This window comes from Somniosus microcephalus, chromosome 7 (assembly GCF_052327205.1).
Source record: "Somniosus microcephalus isolate GS21.2 chromosome 7, FLI_Smic_1.0, whole genome shotgun sequence".
NCBI classification, from domain to species: domain Eukaryota; kingdom Metazoa; phylum Chordata; class Chondrichthyes; order Squaliformes; family Somniosidae; genus Somniosus; species Somniosus microcephalus.
This window is the reverse complement of record NC_140993.1, coordinates 48,333,209-48,351,619: the sequence shown is the minus strand read 5'-3', so window position 1 is coordinate 48,351,619 and position 18,411 is coordinate 48,333,209. Positions and strand designations below refer to the sequence as shown.

The following is an 18,411-nucleotide window of genomic DNA, read 5'->3' as shown; positions in this document are numbered from 1 at the left end:
AAATAAAAATAAATCATCACATGTTCAAAATTAATTAACATACAATTTAGTTAAACATTAAAAACAAAAATTAAACTTTTTGAAAAATGTATGTAAACATTTTAAAGGACCAAAAATAACCTAAACTAATTTTAACAGTTTTTTGTATGGTTAAATCATTTTAAAACATTTTTTTGAATTTTTATTTAAACATTTACGCTGGTAAAGAAGGCCTTATGCCTGCTTTTACCAGGCGTAAGGGTTTGGTGTGCATTTACTGGGTAGTAATTGGGCAAACTTGACTGCTCGCAAGTTCAGGGTTTTCGCGCAGGTGCATTGCATACAGAAACCTGGAACTTGCGGGGCACTACGACCACGTACGCTATGCGTACACGGTCGCAGGCACTGTAAAATCCGGGCCATAGTCTCTGTGACTCCACAGCTTGGGGTGCAGGAGCAGGAGGTTATAAAGAGGGGGAGAACCAGAGAGTGCAGCATTCTTGCACCCTCCTCATGCAACAGCTCATGAGAACCTAAGAAATAACAACAACAACAGCTTGTATTTATATAGCACCTTTAATGTAGTAAAACGTCCCAAGGCACTGCACAGGAGTATTTTAAGACAAAAAATTTGGCACCGAGTCACATTAGGGCAGGTGACCAAAGGTTTGGTCAAAGAGGTAGGTTTTAAGGAGCATCTTCAAGGAGGAAAGAGAGCTAGCGAGGCGGACAGGTTTAGGCAGGGAATTCCAGAGCTTAGGGCCTAGGCAACAGAAGGCACGGCCACCAATGGTTGAGCGATTATAATCAGGGATGCTCAAGAGGGCAGAACTAGAGGAGCACAGATATCTCAGGGGGCTGTGAGGCTGAAGGAGATTACAGAGATAGGGAAGTGCGAGGCCATGGAGGGATTTGAAAACAAAGATGAGAATTTTGAAATCGAGGCGTTGCTTAACCGGGAGCCAATGTAAGTCAGCAAGCACAGGGGTGATGGGTGAATGGGACTTGGTGTGAGTTAGGACATGGACAGCTGAGTTTTGGATTACCTCAAGTTTACATAGAGTAGCATGTGGGTGGCCAGCCAGGAGTGCGATGGAATAGTCAAGTCTAGAGGTAACAAAGGCATGGATGAGGGTTTCAGCAGCGGATGAGCTGAGGCAAGGGTGGAGGACAGGTGGAGGTGGAAATAGGCAGTCTTAGTTATGCTGCGGATATGTGGTCGGAAGCTCATTTCAGGGTCACATATGACACCAAGGTTGCAAACAGTGTAATTCAGCCTCAGACAGACTTTAGGGAGAAGGATGGAGTCAGTGGTGAGGGAACGGAGTTTGTGTCAGGGACCGAAAACAATTGCTTCGGTCTTCCCAATATTTAATTGAAGAAAATTTCTGCTCATCCAGAACTGGATGTCAGACAAGCAATCTGACAATTTAGAGGCCATGGAGGGGTTGTGAGAAGTGGTGGTGAGGTAGCGCTGGATGTCGTCAGTGTACATGTGGAAACTGACGGTGTTTTCAGATTATGTCGCCATGGGCAACATGTAGATGAGAAAGAGGAGGGGGCCAAGGACAGATCCTTGGGGGACACCAGAGGTAACTATGCGGGAGCGGAAAGGGAAGCCGTTGCAGGTGATTCTCTGGCTATGATTAGATAGGTAAGAATGGAACCAGGTGAGTGCAGTCCCACCCAGCTGGACGACGGTGGAGAGGCGTTGGAGAAGGATGGCGTGGTCAACCGTGTCAAAGGCTGAAGACAAGTCAAGAAGGATGAGGAGGGATAGTTTACCTTTGTCACAGTCACAAATTATGTCATTTGAACACAGGAGCAGGAGTAGGCCATACGGCCCCTCAAGCCTGCTCTGCCATTCAATAAGATCTCAACTCCACTTTCCCGCCCTATCCCCATATCCCTTGATTCCCTCATCCACTTTGCCAGCATGAAATAGGAGTCGGAGCAGCACCGTACATCATTTGCTCACAGACTGCTTTGAGCATTCTTCCCTTTGTTCTTGGTTATTACTTTCCTCCCACTCCATTAAAAAGGCTCTAATGTATGTACCCATTTGCAGCTACTTACCTTTAATTTTTACAGCAGCTCTTTAAAGACTGAATGCTCATGATATTCTGTGAAGGGCCCTTCACCTTGCTTCCATTACAAGGCTCATGCTGTGCTGCGAGTGTATGATATTGATAGTCATGATCTGACCTACCAGCATCCAGCAAGGTTAGCTCATCAGGCGGCCAGTGTGTAATTTGGGCCTTGCTCAGTGGTCCTGGTGGCTTTTTTTTTAAATCTAGGATCGGGCCTATATTTTCTTCTTAATTTCTACATAAAAAAGCATAATATCCTATCTTGACCATGGGTGTTTTGATTGTTCTCCTGTCAACCTCTTTCCTAATTAGTAATCACGTAGGTACAGACAAAATATGTTGAGAACCTTATGGCAAGTAAACTGACAGTAGAGTGCTGAAGATTGTCGATATAACAGATATTGACTACTTCCTCTACAGAGAACTTTCCCTCATTTATTTGATCCTTTTTGCTCAGTGTTTAACAGTCCATTAAACTGGCCAATTGTATTCTATTGATCTGGTTTTTATATGTGCGTTTCTTGTTATGTTCCCAAAGTTTACAATAAGAAGCTGCTAATCAAACAAGACATTACAAATGCAGGTTTGCCATTTATTTGTGGGGACAATTGTGAAGCGAATAGATTACAGGGTGAATTCAGCAATCTGATTCTACCAGCAGAGAGCCATGCTCGATGAAAGCACAGGTCCAAAACTGGGCTACAATACAATAATGCTAAAAATCTGACCCATGCTCCTTTCAAATACAACTCCCCATTACGAACAATAAAATTATCCTTTCCTTTGCAGTGTCTTTGCCCTAAGAGCACAGTATTCAATAAAATAACTCACCCTGTCTCCATCCAATAAGAGGTGAACTCTGAAAAGGCTGGGCTCGTTCACTACGATCTCTTCATTTCTGTACAGGATCTGGAATATCCTGCTGTAAACTGTACTGTCGTGAATGAAGTGTGGACTGGGAACTGAATCACCTGCAAAAAAACAAACAACTACTAAATATACACAGAAAAAAATGCTTTTACCATCCAAAATTGCTGTGTAACACAATTCTGATTACCATCATTTTTCTGAAATTACTACTGCACCCTAAGTAAAGAGAATTCTTAGGAACAGGAAAAGGCCATAAGACACAACAAGCTCAATCCTCTTTTCAGAGATCAGCATACCTACCACTTTCTCACCATATTTTTCAATCCCTTCTCTCTTCAAAAACACCTCCAGTTCACTTTTTTTGTACTGTCTTCAGTGTCTTTCCCCAAGACTCTCTGTCACCTCACTAGCCATTCCCTGTTCCAGACACTCCAAACCAAGTTCTAACTAGGCCACAGCAGTGAGACCACCCCGATCAGAGTAAACAATAGCTTCCAGTGTGACTGTGACTCTACTGTCTGTTCTTCCTCAAGCTCTCTAACACCTTCAACACTATCAACTATCACTAACACAACTCCTTTATGAGTCCACCTCATGGTACCACGCACTACTGGCACCACTCCAACCTGTCCCAATGCAGTCACTGGATCTGCTCAAATGGCTTTTCTTCCCATCATTGTCATCTATAATGTACCCCTGGACTCTATCGTTGATCAACTCCTACTCATTACCTTTGTCACCCCTTGGCAACATTATTGGCAACCGCAGGGGTCAGCTTCCACATGCAAGGTAAAACCAACTCTACCTCTGCGTCACCACCATTGACTGCTGCTACTACTACAACAACAACTTATGCAACACCTTTAATGTAGAAAAACAAAGACCGATAGAAAAACAGATACCAACCTTGTTGTGTCTCAAGGGGTTTTATACCCTTACCTATATAACAATTAAGAAGGACTCCGGGGTGGAGAGTTTAGTTAACGGCCATTTTATTTACAATGTGCTTCTTCACTCAATGCACTACATTTCCCATAGTGCATTGCAAATCACCACTACGGTATCCCATGTGGGACAATTCTAATACACATTCAAAATACACAACAAACCTAAAGTAAGAGGACTGATCGCAAGCTTGGTCAATGAGGTAGATTTTAAGGGGAGCCTTAAAAAGAAAGAGGGATGTTGTGAAACAGAAAGGTTCAGAGAGGGAATTCCAGAGCATGAGGCCTTGTAGCTGAAGGCACAGCTGGGGGAGGAAAAGAGGGGAAGGCATGCCCAAGAGACCTGATTCAGAAGAACAAAGAATTTGCAGGGGTGAAGAAGGTTACAGAGGGCAAGCTATGGCGGGTTTTAAATGCAAGGGTAAGAATTTTGAAACTGAGGTGTTGGGGTACCAGGGCACAATGTAGGTCAGCAAGGACGGGACAATGGGTGGACTTGGTGCGGAATAGGGAATGCGTAGCAGAGTTATGGATGAGCTGATGTTTTCAGAAGGTGGTGCTTGGAATTCTGGCCAGTAGAGCACTGGAGTAATCAAGTATGGAGGTGACAAGAGCATAAATGAAGATTTCAGTGGCAGATGGGCTGAGGGAGGTATGGAGTTGGGGGCGACACTACATAGTTGGAAGTAGGTGGTCTTTGTGATGGAGAGAATATGGGGTCAGAAACTCAGCTCGGAGTAAAACAGTCCACCAAGGTTTCAAACTGTCTGATTCAGCCTGAATAAGTGGCCAGGGAGGGGCTAGAGTGAGCGGTCAGGAAGGGGCTAGAGTGAGTGGCAAGGTGCAGAGCTTGTGACGAGAGACAAGGTTCAATTTGAGGAAATTACAGCTCATCCAAAACTGGATATTGGACAAGCAAACTGACAACACAAGAGGCAGCAGAGGGATGAGAGAGGTAGTGAAGAAGTAGAACTGCATGCCATCAGCATTTGTGTAGAAGTTGATGGCATATCTGTGGATGATGTTGCTAAAGGCAGCATGTAGATTGTGGTAAACCACTGTTTGTATTCCTGTTTGTCCTGTTTGTATTCCACTGTGTACATGCCTGGACATGCCTCGGCTGACTCCTCCCACAGGTCCTAGTATAAAGGTGACTGCTCCCCAGCCCTTTGTATCCTGGACCGGTCGACCACGCGAGGCAGACCTCCATTCTGTTGTTAATAAAAGCCTTTAGTTATTCTTCTAACTCTCAGTCTTTTATGAGTAATCGATAGCGCATCAATTTTATTAACAACATTTTTATAATGGAGAAGATCCTCACACCAGCATGCCTGGACTTAGATCATTGGGAGGCGGACTCATCCACCAAGTTTACTCACTGGCTTAAGTGTTTCGAAAAATTCCTGACCGCCTCCGAAGCAATCAAATCGGACGAGGACAAACTGGATGTCCTGACCTCCAAAGTGAACCACCGAGTGTACTCGGTCATCCAAGACGCGACCTCGTACGCGGACGCTATCAACCTCCTCAAGGACCAGTACACGCGCCCAGTGAACGAAGTGTACGCCAGGCACCTCCTGGGGAGTCGTAAACAACAACCTGGGGAATCGACCGTGGAATACCTTCAGGCACTGTCTGTGCTTGGCCGGGCCTGTGGTTGTAAGGATGTAAAGGCCGCCGTGTACACAGAGGAACTTATCCGGGACGCTTTTGTAGCGGGCCACAGATCCAATTACACCCGACAGCGACTGTTGGAGCAGAGTAACCTCGACCTCAACAAGGCCTCTGAACTCGCACTATCACTGGATGCAGCCTACCAGGGCATGGATGCCTACTCCTCTGCACCGTGGACGCCGCGGGGAATGACAGCCTGGGACACGGTAGGACCGCCTCATAGCGCCGTGCCACCCCAGCCACACCCCAACAACGGCCCAACTACCGCAGCAGTGTCCCAAGGCCAGACAGCAGTGCCCCAAGGCCAGAAATGCTACTTCTGTGGCCAGGCAAAACACCCCAGAGCGCGCTGCCAGGCGAAAAACGCGATCTGCTCGGGCTGCGGGAAGAAGGGACACTACGCTAGCGTCTGCAGGGCCAAAGCCACCCCGAACCCCAGCAGCGCCGCGTGTGGGCCATGCGGGCCACCATCTTGGACCTCCCCGGCCATGTGCGAATCACCGGTACAGCAGCCATTTTGGACACCTCCAGCCACATGGGGATCATGGACGCCGCCATCTTGGACGACAGCCGGGACGCAGCAGGCCCCCGACACCGCCTCATCTGATACCCGCAGCGACACACCGACCCCTACGCTGGCATCCGTTACACTGGACCAAGCGAGACCGCACCAACTGGCCAGTTCCACAATGGACATTAAGGTAAATGGTCACGATACAATCTGCCTTTTTGACTCTGGGAGCACGGAGAGCTTCATCCACCCCGACACGGTGCGGCGTTGCTCTCTCCCAGTCCTGCCTGCGCAACAGCGGATTTCTATGGCCTCCGAGTCCCAGTCGGCGGACATCGGCGGCTACTGCGTGGTGACACTCGTAGTAGACGGGACCGTGTACGATCATTTTAAACTTCTGGTTCTGCCTGACCTCTGCGCTGCCGTCCTGCTGGGGTTAGATTTTCAGTGCCACCTTAAAAGTGTTACGATGGCGTACGGTGGACCCCTACCCCCACTCACAGTCCGCAGCCAGCAGCTTCCAAACTGCCCGCCGCGCACCAGGTGCAACCTCTCCACACTCAGAGTCACCCCCCCCCAACTGTTTGCTAACCTCACCCCCGACTGTAAGCCCATCGCCACAAAGAGCAGGCGATACAGTGCCGGGGACAGGGTTTTCATTAAAACCGAAGTGGAGCGGCTCCTGAAAGAAGGGATTATTGAGGGCAGCACCAGCCCCTGGCGAGCCCAGGTTGTGGTCGTTAAGACCGGCGAGAAGCAGCGCCTGGTCATCGACTACAGCCAGACAATAAATCGCTACACCCTGCTGGACGCCTACCCACTCCCCCGTATAGCTGATATGGTCAACCAGATCGCGCAGTACCGCGTCTTCTCGACCATTGACCTGAAATCAGCGTACCACCAGCTCCCCATCCGCCCTGAGGACCGCCAGTACACTGCCTTTGAGGCAAACGGCCGCCTCTATCACTTCCTTAGGGTTCCCTTTGGCGTCACCAACGGGGTCTCCGTCTTCCAAAGGGAGATGGACCGGATGGTAGATCAAAATGCGTTGCAGGCCACTTTCCCATATCTGGACAATGTGACCATCTGCGGCCGTGACTTGCAGGACCATGACGCAAACCTCGAAAAATTCCTCCGCACCGCCCAACTCCTAAACCTGACATATAACAAGGAGAAGTGCATATTCCGCACAAACCGCCTCGCCATCCTTGGCTGTGTTGTGGAACACGGAGTCATCGGCCCCGACCCCGACCAGATGCGTCCCCTTATGGAACTTCCACTGCCCCACTGCCTCAAGGCCCTGAAGCGGTGCCTAGGGTTTTTCTCCTATTACGCCCAGTGGGTCCCCTACTATGCGGACAAGGCCCGTCCGCTGATCAAGTCCACCTCTTTTCCCTTGACGGCAGAGGCCCGCTTAGCCTTCCACCGTATCAAGGAGGACATTGCCAAAGCCACCATGCACGCAGTGGACGAATCCATCCCCTTCCAGGTGGAAAGCGACGCGTCCGACTTTGCCCTGGCCGCTACCCTCAATCAGGCGGGGAGACCCGTGGCCTTCTTTTCACGAACCCTCCAAGGCCCGGAGACCAGACACTCCGCTGTTGAGAAGGAGGCCCAGGCGATTGTGGAGGCTGTGCGTCATTGGAGGCACTACCTGGCCGGAAAACGATTTACCCTGCTCACTGACCAGCGTTCAGTTGCTTTTATGTTTAACAACAAGCAGAGGGGCAAAATCAAAAATGACAAGATCTTGAGGTGGAGAATCGAACTTTCCACCTACAACTACGAGATCTTGTACCGGCCCGGGAAGCTAAATGAACCCCCGGATGCGCTATCGCGTGGCACCTGCGCCAGCGCGCAGATCGATAGACTGCGGGCCCTCCACAATGACCTCTGCCACCCGGGGGTCACCAGGTTCTTCCACCTCATCAAGGCCCGCAACCTGCCTTACTCTATTGAGGAGGTCAGGACCATGACCAGGAACTGCCAAGTCTGCGCTGAGTGCAAACCGCACTTTTATAGACCAGACAGGGCCCACCTGATAAAAGCCACTCGCCCCTTCGAGCGCCTGAGCGTTGATTTTAAAGGGCCTCTCCCCTCCTCCGACCGCAATGTGTACTTCCTCAATATTATTGATGAGTACTCCCGTTTCCCGTTCACCTTCCCCTGCCCGGACATGACCAGTGCCACGGTCATTAAATGTCTGAACAACCTCTTCACCCTGTTCGGCTTCCCCAGCTATGTCCATAGCGACCGGGGCTCATCGTTTATGAGCGACGAACTCCGTCAGTACCTGCTAACTAGGGGTATTGCCACAAGCAGGGCCACCAGTTACAACCCCCGGGGGAACGGACAGGTGGAAAGAGAAAATGCGACAGTTTGGAAGGCCGTCCTGCTAGCCTTAAAGTCTAGGGGCCTTCCAACCTCCCGCTGGCAGGATGTGCTCCCCGATGCGCTCCACTCTATTCGGTCACTGCTCTGCACTGCCACTAACGCCACCCCTCATGAGAAAATGTTTGTCTTCCCAAGGAAGTCCACATCGGGGACATCGCTACCGCCATGGCTGACGTCCCCAGGGCCGGTCCTACTGAGAAGACACGTGAGGACCCATAAAACGGACCCCCTGGTCGAGAGGGTCAACCTCCTCCACGCCAACCCCCAGTATGCTTACATCGCATACCCGGACGGGCGGGAGGACACAGTCTCCATAAGGGACCTTGCACCCTCGGGGGCCGCAGTAACCCACTACCCACTACCACCCCCCCCACGATCCGATATCCAGCCCCAGCAGAAGGCAGGCCTGGGCCCCGCGACCCGCTCGACATCTACGAGGACGACACGCCTGTGCCACAGCCTACGCTGGACTCGACGCCGGAAGCTTCACTACCCCTGCCGTCGCCACGCCGATCACAGCGGCAGACAAGACCTCCGGAGAGACTCCAATACACTAACTTTTAATACACTTCACCCCGCCGGACTCAATTTTAAACAAGGGGTGAATGTGGTAAACCACTGTTTGTATTCCTGTTTGTATTCCACTGTGTACATGCCTGGACATGCCTCGGCTGACTCCTCCCACAGGTCCTAGTATAAAGGTGACTGCTCCCCAGCCCTTTGTATCCTGGACCGGTCGACCACGCGAGGCAGACCTCCATTCTGTTGTTAATAAAAGCCTTTAGTTACTCTTCTAACTCTCAGTCTTTTATGAGTAATCGATAGCGCATCAGGGAGGTATGGAGTTGGGGGCGACACTACATAGTTGGAAGTAGGTGGTCTTTGTGATGGAGAGAATATGGGGTCAGAAACTCAGCTCGGAGTAAAACAGGCCACCAAGGTTTCAAACTGTCTGATTCAGCCTGAATAAGTGGCCAGGGAGGGGCTAGAGTGAGCGGTCAGGAAGGGGCTAGAGTGAGTGGCAAGGTGCAGAGCTTGTGACGAGAGACAAGGTTCAATTTGAGGAAATTACAGCTCATCCAAAACTGGATATTGGACAAGCAAACTGACAACACAAGAGGCAGCAGAGGGATGAGAGAGGTAGTGAAGAAGTAGAACTGCATGCCATCAGCATTTGTGTAGAAGTTGATGGCATATCTGTGGATGATGTTGCTAAAGGCAGCATGTAGATAAGGGAGATGTGGGGGCCAAGGACAGATCTTTGGGGGACTCTCATAGTGACAGTGTGGGGTGGGAAGAGAAGCCATTGCTAGAGATGTTCTGATATACAATCGGATAGGCAAGAGTGAACCAGGTGAGAACAGTCCTGCCGAGCTGGACAACGGAGGACAGGCATTGCAGGAGAGATCAACTATGTCAAAGGTTGCAGAGAGAATGAGGAGAGATCATGTACCATGATCACAGTCACAGAGAATGGTATTCATGACTTCAGTTAGGGTTGTTTCAGTGCTGTGGGGGGGGACAGAAAGCTGGAGAGATTCAAACTGAGCACGTATCTGGGAGGCGACAACATATTCAAGGATCTTAGCGAGGAAAGGGAGGTTGTAGTTCAGGCATTAGTTAGCTGGGACGTGGGTTTTTTGAGGAGGCGAGGATGATGGCAGTTTTCAAAGGGAGGGGGAAAGTGTTTGAGGTGAGGTAACCATTTACAATGTCAGCTAGCATGGGGACCAGGAAGGGAAGCTGAGTGCTTAGGAGTTTAGTTTGAATGGTGTTGAAGGATATCATGGAGATGAGCTTGGAAAAGTCATGGGGGTAAGGGGAGAGAAACTAGAGAGAGGCAGGAGATGAGGGCTAGGGTAGTGGGGGACTGGAGAGTTTGGATTGGAGAGAAAGGGGAAGTGGCAAGCAGCTGGTCTTAATCTTGGTGATGAAGAAATCCATGAGCTACTTGCACTTGTACTATCTGACTGACTGTCCGACATCAAGTTCCGGACAAATCAATATTTCTTGCAGCTGAACACCAGCAAAACTGAAGACACCTGATCAAGTTTCACAATTTATTGAATTTTGACTCCAATGACCTGCCTAACTGTTCACTCAGACTGAACCTGGTGATGCACTGCCGGACATCCTAGCCCACTGCCTATATTCTTGTGACTTTGGATTATGAGAGACCAATATTTCTGCGATTACACACCTGCCCTCCGAAATTCTCTCCCTAATCCACCCTGCTTTTTACTTTTCTCCCCACCTTCAAAAGTCTTCGTAAAAATCTACGCTCCCGATTGTGCCATTGGACCCTCTTCTCTCCTCCCTTTCACTCAAATTGCCTCATTTCTAGCCTGATCTCCATCTCAATCCTTTGTAAAACATTCAGATATTCTTTTACACGAAGGGTGCTGTATAAATGTGATTACGTTCGTAGAACTTATTCCACAACTCTATTGCCTTTTGGGTGAAAAAGATCTGCCTGACTTACCTTCTAATACCCACCTTCTGAATTTTAAACTTGCGTCCCTTGGTATTTGAATACCTCATTTTATTGAGAAATTTATTTGAAAGTTTGTGAATTGCCTTCGTAAACTTTACTTAGATAATCTCAGAGACCCCTCTTATTGCAAAATAAACAAGCCTTCAGAAGTTAAATTCGCAATACCCGAAGTCACTGCTGTTGTTCACCTCTGTACCTTTTCACGGGCACCAATACCCTTTGATAACATACCCCGAACTGCACACAACACGCCAAATGGGCTCTGACCAACAGCTTATACAGCAACTCCACAAAAAGCAACGGATATGAGCGATTGCCAGGTCATAATTTCCTCTGCGTTTAGTGGATTACGAATCCAGCTTTGTATTTTAGCTTATATAGCCATCTGAACTCAATGACATTTCTGGCTTGTGGTTACTCTTAGTTATCCATTACCCTATATGTAAACCAACCTTACATTAAATTATAAAAAGAAAGGTCATCGACCTGAAACATTAACTCTGTTTCTCTCTTCACAGATGCTGCCTGACCTGCTGAGTATCTCCAGCATTTTCTGCTTTTATTACATTAAATTATAGCCTTGTAAAGTCTCTTGCCTAACCATATGATCTCCTTGATAAGATTGCTGATTAACAATCATTCACAGGATTGTTCTTCAAATAATGGTAAAGTTGCTGGCTTGTTTTGAATTTGTGATGAGGGTATAGTGACGTGACTCACTGTAATTCAGATATGTTGTGGCACAGAGCAGCAGGCTGTGTGTGGGTTCACATCTGGGATTCCACATGTCATGAGTTCTTGAGTTCAGTCATACCATCAGAAGAAGCACAACGTGAAAATTCAATGTTACCCCAAAATGAAGGAGGGGGAAATATTTTAGAAAAGCAAAATTGCTGAAAGTTGTCAGTCATCTTGGAGTAGTTGTCACGCTAGCAGACTCAAAGTGGGGCAGGAAACGATGTGGGTGCAGGATGCAGAGAAAACATAGAAACATAGAAGATAGGAGCAGGAGTAGGCCATTCAGCCCCTCGAGTCTACTCCACCATTCAATGCGATCATAGCTGATCATCCAAATTCAGTACCCTGTCCCTGCTTTCTCCCCATATCCCTTGATCCCTTTAGCCTTAAGAAATATATCCAACTCCTTCTTGAATATATTTAATGAATTGGCCTCTGCTGCCTTCTGTGGTAGAGAATTCCACAGGTTCACCACTCTCTGGGTGAAGAAATTCCTCCTCATCTCTGTCCTAAATGGCTTACCCCTTATCCTTAGACTGTGGCCCCTGGTTCTGGACTCCCCGACCATCGGGAACATCCTTCCTGCATCTAGTCTGTCTAGTCCTGTTAGAATTTTATGAGTTTCAATGAGATCCCCTCTCATTCTTCTAAACTCCAGCGAATACAAGCCCAATCGACCCAATCTCTCCTCATACGTCATTCCTGCCATCCTAGGTATCAACCTGGTGAATCTTCGCTGCACTCCTTCCAAGGCAAGAACATCCTTCCTCAGATAAGGTGACCAAAACTGCACACAATACTCAAGATGTGGTCTCACCAAGGCCCTGTATAACTACAGCAAGACATCCTTGTTCCTGTACTCAAACCCTCTCGCTACAAAGGCCAACATACCATTTACCTTCTTAACCGCCTGCTGCACCTGCATGCTTACCTTCAGCGACTGGTGCACAAGGACGCCCAGGTCTCGTTGCACTTCCCCTTCTCCCAATCTATTGCCATTCAGATAATAATCTGTCTTCTTGTTTTTGACACCAAAGTGGATAACATAAGAACATAAGAAATAGGAGCAGGAGTAGGCCAATCGGCCCCTCGAGCCTGCTCCGCCATTCAATAAGATCATGGCTGATCTGATCCTAACTGCCAATCCACTATCACAGAACCATCTCCTGAATCTAACAGAATTAGACACATGAAATAGGAGCAGGATCAGGCTACACGGCCCCTGGGCCCGCTCCGCTACCCATAGGGCCATGACCGATCCGAACCTAGACTCATGTCCAAATTCCTGCCCGCTCCCCGTAACCTTTAATTCCCTTTACTTCTAGGAAACTGTCTATTTCTGTTTTAAATTTATGTAATGATGTAGCTTCTACAGCTTTTTGGGGCAGCATATTCCATGGACCTACCACCCTCTGAGTGAAGTAGTTCCTCCTCATCTCAGTTTTGAAAGAGCAGCCCCTTATTCTAAGACTATGCCCCCTAGTTCTAGTTTCACCCATCATCGGGAACATCTTCCCCGCATCCACCCGATCCAACCCCTTCACAATCTTATATGTTTCAATAAGATCACCTCTCATTCTTCTGAACTCCAATGAGTAGAGTCCCAATCTACTCAACCTCTCCTCATATGTCCATCCCCTCATCCCCGGGATTAACCGAGTGAACCTTCTTTGTACTGACTCGAGAGCAAGTATGTCCTTTCTTAAGTATGGACACCAAAACTGTACGCAGTATTCCAGGTGCGGTCTCACCAATACCTTGTACAACTGAAGCAATACCTCCCTATTTTTATATTCTATCCCCCTAGCAATGAAAGCCAACATTCCATTGGCCTTCTTAATCACTTGCTGCACCTGCATACTAACCTTTTGAGTTTCGTGCACCAGGACCCCCAGATCCCTTTGTACTTCAGTACTTTCCAGTTTCTTGCCATTAAGATAATAACTTGCTCTACGATTTTTCCTGCCAAAGTGCATAACCTCACATTTTCCAGTATTGTATTCCATCTGGCAAATCTCAGCCCACTTACTTAGCCTGTCTATGTCCCCTTGCAGGTTTTTTATGTCCTCCTCACTCACTACTTTCCCTCCCATCTTAGTATCATCTGCAAACTTTGATATGTTACACTTGGTCCCCTCCTCCAAATCGTTAATATAGATTGTAAAGAGTTGGGGACCCAGCACTGACCCCTGCGGAACACCACTAGTTACTGATTGCCAGTCTGAGAATGAACCATTTATCCCAACTCTCTGCCTTCTGTTAGACAGCCAATCCTCTATCCATGCCAGAATATTACCCCCAATCCCGTGATTTTTTATCTTAAGCAATAATCTTTTGTATGGCACCTTGTCAAATGCCTTTTGGAAGTCTAAATACACTACGTCCACTGGTTCCCCTTTATCCACCCTATACGTTACTTCCTCAAAGAACTCCAGCAAATTTGTCAAACATGACTTCCCCTTCATAAAACCATGCTGACTTTGTCCTATTAAATTATGATTATCCAAATGTCCGGTTACTGTCTCCTTAATAATGGACTCCAAAATTTTACCTACCACAGATGTTAGGCTAACCGGTCTATAGTTTCCAGCCTTCTGTCTACTGCCCTTTTTAAATAAGGGTGTTACATTTGCAGTTTTCCAGTCTGCCGGGACCTTTGCCGAATCCAGGGAGTTTTGGAAAATTATTACCAATGCATCCACAATCCCTACCGCCACTTCCCTCAAGACCCTAGGATGTAAGCCATCTGGTCCAGGTGATTTATCCGCCTTGAGTCCCATTATTTTACCGAGTACCACTTCCATTTATCCACGTTATATTGCATCTGCCATGCTTCTGCCCAATCACCCAACCTGTCCAAATCATACTGGAGTTTCTCGGCATCCTCCTCACAGCACACACGCCCACCCAGCTTTGTGTTATCTGCAAACTTGGAGACATTACATCTAGTTCCCTCGTCCAGATCATTAATATATATTGTGAATAGCTGGGGTCCAAGGACCGATCCCTGCGGTACCCCACAAGTCACTGCCTGCCAATCAGAAAAAGAGCCGTTTATTCCAACTCTTTGCTTTCTGTCTGCCAACCAGTTCTCTATCCAAGTCAATACCTTGCCCCCAATCCCATGTGCCTTAACTTTATACGCTAATCTCTTATGCGGGACCTTATCGAAAGCCTTTTGAAAGTCCAAATACACCACATCCACTGCTTCTCCCTTATCTATTTTACCAGTTACATCCTCAGAAAATTCCAGTGGATTAGTCAAGCACGATTTACTTTTTGTAAATCCATGTTGACTTTGTCCGATACGGTCACTGTTTTCCAAGTGCTCTGCTATTACATCTTTTATAATAGACTCGAGCATTTTCCCCACTACCGATGTCAGGCTTACCGGTCTGTAATTCCCCGTTTTCTCTCTTCCATCCTTTTTTGAACAGTAGGTTAACATTAGCTACCCGCCAATCCATGGGTACTGTTCCAGAGTCCATTGAATTTTGGAAGATGACCAGCAATGCATCTATTATTTCATGCATGCATGTTCATTCTAGAGTCCTATGATGCATGGCACAAAGGATAATTCACAAAATGGATTTCGATGCAGTAGGCCCTTCAGCACATTTGAGATCCCATCTGCTGGAATACCAAGCCTACTCCTTTCCTATTATAACCTATAATATCTACCGGAACAGGCCAACAGGACCTCAACAGAACATTTCATCTGAAGGACGGCACCTCCAATAAAGCAGCACTCCCTCAAGTACTGCTCTGCAGTTTTAGCCTGGATCATTTGCTCAATTCCTGCTGTGGGGCTTAAACGCACAAAATTATAACCCAAAGCTTGACTACCAAGTGAATCAAGCTGACAAACTGTTTACATTTGCGAATCTCCATCCCAACTATGCCTTTGTGGGCAGAGCCAGAGCCTGAGCAAAGGTCATCGAGAGAGAAAAAGTTGAAGGGAATGGGACCGCTAGAGTGGGCTTGTCCATCTCCCCAGGGAAATTATAAAGTAACACTGGCAGAAGCCTGCCAATGGGCTTCGGCTGGGGATGATGTTTGAATTAGGGAGCTGTGGTAAACCACGTTCACTATCGTATCACTGTTAGTAGTTAGCACTGTTCACCACTGTTCGTTATAACTGTATCACTGACCACTATTGTATCACGGTACGAGGTCGCCTCTTGCCACACTGCTATACCTGGGATGACCACTGCCGACTCCGCCTTGGCTCCACCCACCAGGCCAGGTATAAAGGTGAGCGACTGGCTGGTATTCCTCCTGCTTGGATCGGATCACCCACGAGAGTGGGCTGTTATTTAGTCAATAAAAACCTTTAGTCACCTTCGTAACTCTTCGCCTTTTATTGGAGGAATTGATAGGTATATCAATTTTATTGACTAAATTTAATGATGTCCGACAACGAGTCACAACCGGCGGAGGAGCCACCAGCGCAGCTCCCAGGAGCACAGCCACACCAGCCAGCTTGGCTGCGAGCCCTCAGACCGCCGTACCTGGACCTGAACCCACGAGCAGCAAACTCAGCCGCAGACTTTAAACACTGGCTGGTCTGCTTCGAATCATACCTGAGAGAATCCAGCGTCCCTCAGGCATCCAAACTAAGTGTCCTGCAGGCACAACTGAGCCCGAGAGTATACACTCTCATCGAGGACATGACTACCTACGAGACCGCCATCAACCTGCTGAAACAGAAGTACCGGACCCCGGTAAACTACATGTACGCTAGGCACCTCCTAAGATCACGGCCGCAACAGCCAGGAGAATCAGTAGCCGAATTCTCACAGGCGCTATATGCACTCGCCAGGAACTGTGACTTTAAATCGGTGTCGGCAGCCGAAAATACTGAAGATAATATCCGCGACGCATTCCTGAAAGGCCTACGGTCCGAGTACTCACGGCAAAGACTGCTGGAAGCTAAAGACCTCAGCATGGAAAAAGCTGAAGCCCTCGCTATCTCCCTGGAAGTGGCCCACCAAGATCAGGAAGCATTCACCAGGTACTGCTCGCGACCCTGGGACTCGGGCCCGACCCCTACCACAGCACCCTTCCCAGCGCCGCCCCCGGGACCTACCTCTGCGTCGGCGTCCCGGACCCGACCGGCCCCGCCACCCCCGGCACCGGCCCCGACATCGGGCATCCGCGATCGGGCCGCCGGCTGTTTTTTTTGTGGCCAGGAGAAGCACCCGAGGTCGCGCTGCCCAGCCAAGAACTCCATATGTAAAACCTGCCTGAAGAGAGGCCACTTCTCCAAGGCCTGCAGGAGCGGATCCTCAGAGGCCAGCAGTGCCGCATGCGAACTATGGGGGCGGCCATCTTCGTTTAGGGCAACTGAGGCCAGCATCCCCACACATGAGTCATGGGGGCGGCCATCTTTGTTTAGGGCAACTGAGGCCAGCATCCCCACACATGAGTCATGGGGGCGGCCATCTTTGATTAAGGCAACCGACCCCAATAGTGCCTCATGGGGCCCTACCTCGTGGGAGACGCCATTTTACTCACCACGCCCGACCGCCTCGCCCGCAGATGACAACGACTCGCTCAGCTACACACTAGCTTCCGTCACCCTGGACCAAGCCCGCCCGCACCATCTGTCCAAGTCAATGATGGACATCAAAGTGAACGGCCACGCCACGACCTGCCTGTTCGACAGCGGAAGCACGGAGAGCTTCATCCACCCAGACACGGTGAGCCACTACTCCCTCTCTGTCCTACCAACGCGCAGCCGAATCTCGATGGCATCGAGGTCCCACGCCACGGACATCAGCGGCTACTGTGTCGTGACCCTGTCGGTTAAGGGCACGGAGTATAAAAACTTTAAACTCCTCGTCCTCCCCCATCTCTGCGCTGCCGTCCTACTAGGGCTGGACTTCCAATCCCACCTCCAAAGCGTAACCCTAGCATACGGTGGACCCCTCCCCCCACTCACAGTCAACAACCAGCAAACGTTAAACCGCCCACCGCGTAACACCTGCAGCCTCTCCACCCTCAAGGTCCCGCCACCCTCTCTGTTTGCTAACCTTACCCCTGACTGCAAACCCGTCGCTACCAAAAGCAGGCGGTATAGCGCCGGGGACAGAGCCTTCATTAGCTCTGAGGTGCGGCGCCTCCTGAAAGAGGGCATTATCGAGGGGAGCAGCAGCCCCTGGCGTGCCCAGGTCGTAGTCGTAAAGACCGGCGATAAAAACCGCCTGGTCATCGACTACAGCCAGACCATAAACAGATATACCCAGCTGGACGCATACCCCCTCCCCCGCATATCTGACATGGTCAATCAGATTGCACAGTATAAAGTATTCTCGACCATCGACCTGAAGTCGGCCTACCACCAACTCCCTATCCACCCTGAGGACCGCCAGTATACCGCCTTCGAGGCGAATGGGCGCCTATACCACTTCCTTAGGGTCCCCTTCGGTGTCACTAATGGGGTCTCGGTCTTCCAAAGGGAGATGGACCAGATGGTTGACCAGAACGAACTGCAGGCTACATTCCCCTACCTAGATAACGTCACTATCTGCGGCCGCGACCAGCAGGAACATGACGCGAATCTGGAGAAATTCCTCCGTACGGCCCAACGGCTGAACCTCACCTACAATAAGGAGAAATGCGTGTTTAACACCACGCGCCTTGCCATCCTCGGCTGCGTAGTGGAGAACGGAATCATCGGCCCCGACCCAGAAAGAATGCGCCCCCTCATGGAGC

The 18,411-nt window shown here is 49.0% G+C and overlaps 1 protein-coding gene across 2 annotated transcripts in view; it reads right to left on the bottom strand.

The window, feature by feature from the left end:
- The window catches only part of fam135b (family with sequence similarity 135 member B), a 577,057-nt gene that overhangs the window by 258,740 nt on the left and 299,906 nt on the right, over positions 1–18,411 (bottom strand). For both annotated transcript variants that reach the window (XR_015078967.1, XM_085992464.1), the window contains exon 4: positions 2,901–3,040. Coding sequence is in view for 1 of the 2 variants with exons in the window: in XM_085992464.1 (XP_085848590.1) it covers positions 2,901–3,040 (140 nt within the window). In the remaining variant the exon portion in view is untranslated. The remainder of the gene's footprint in view (positions 1–2,900; positions 3,041–18,411) is intronic.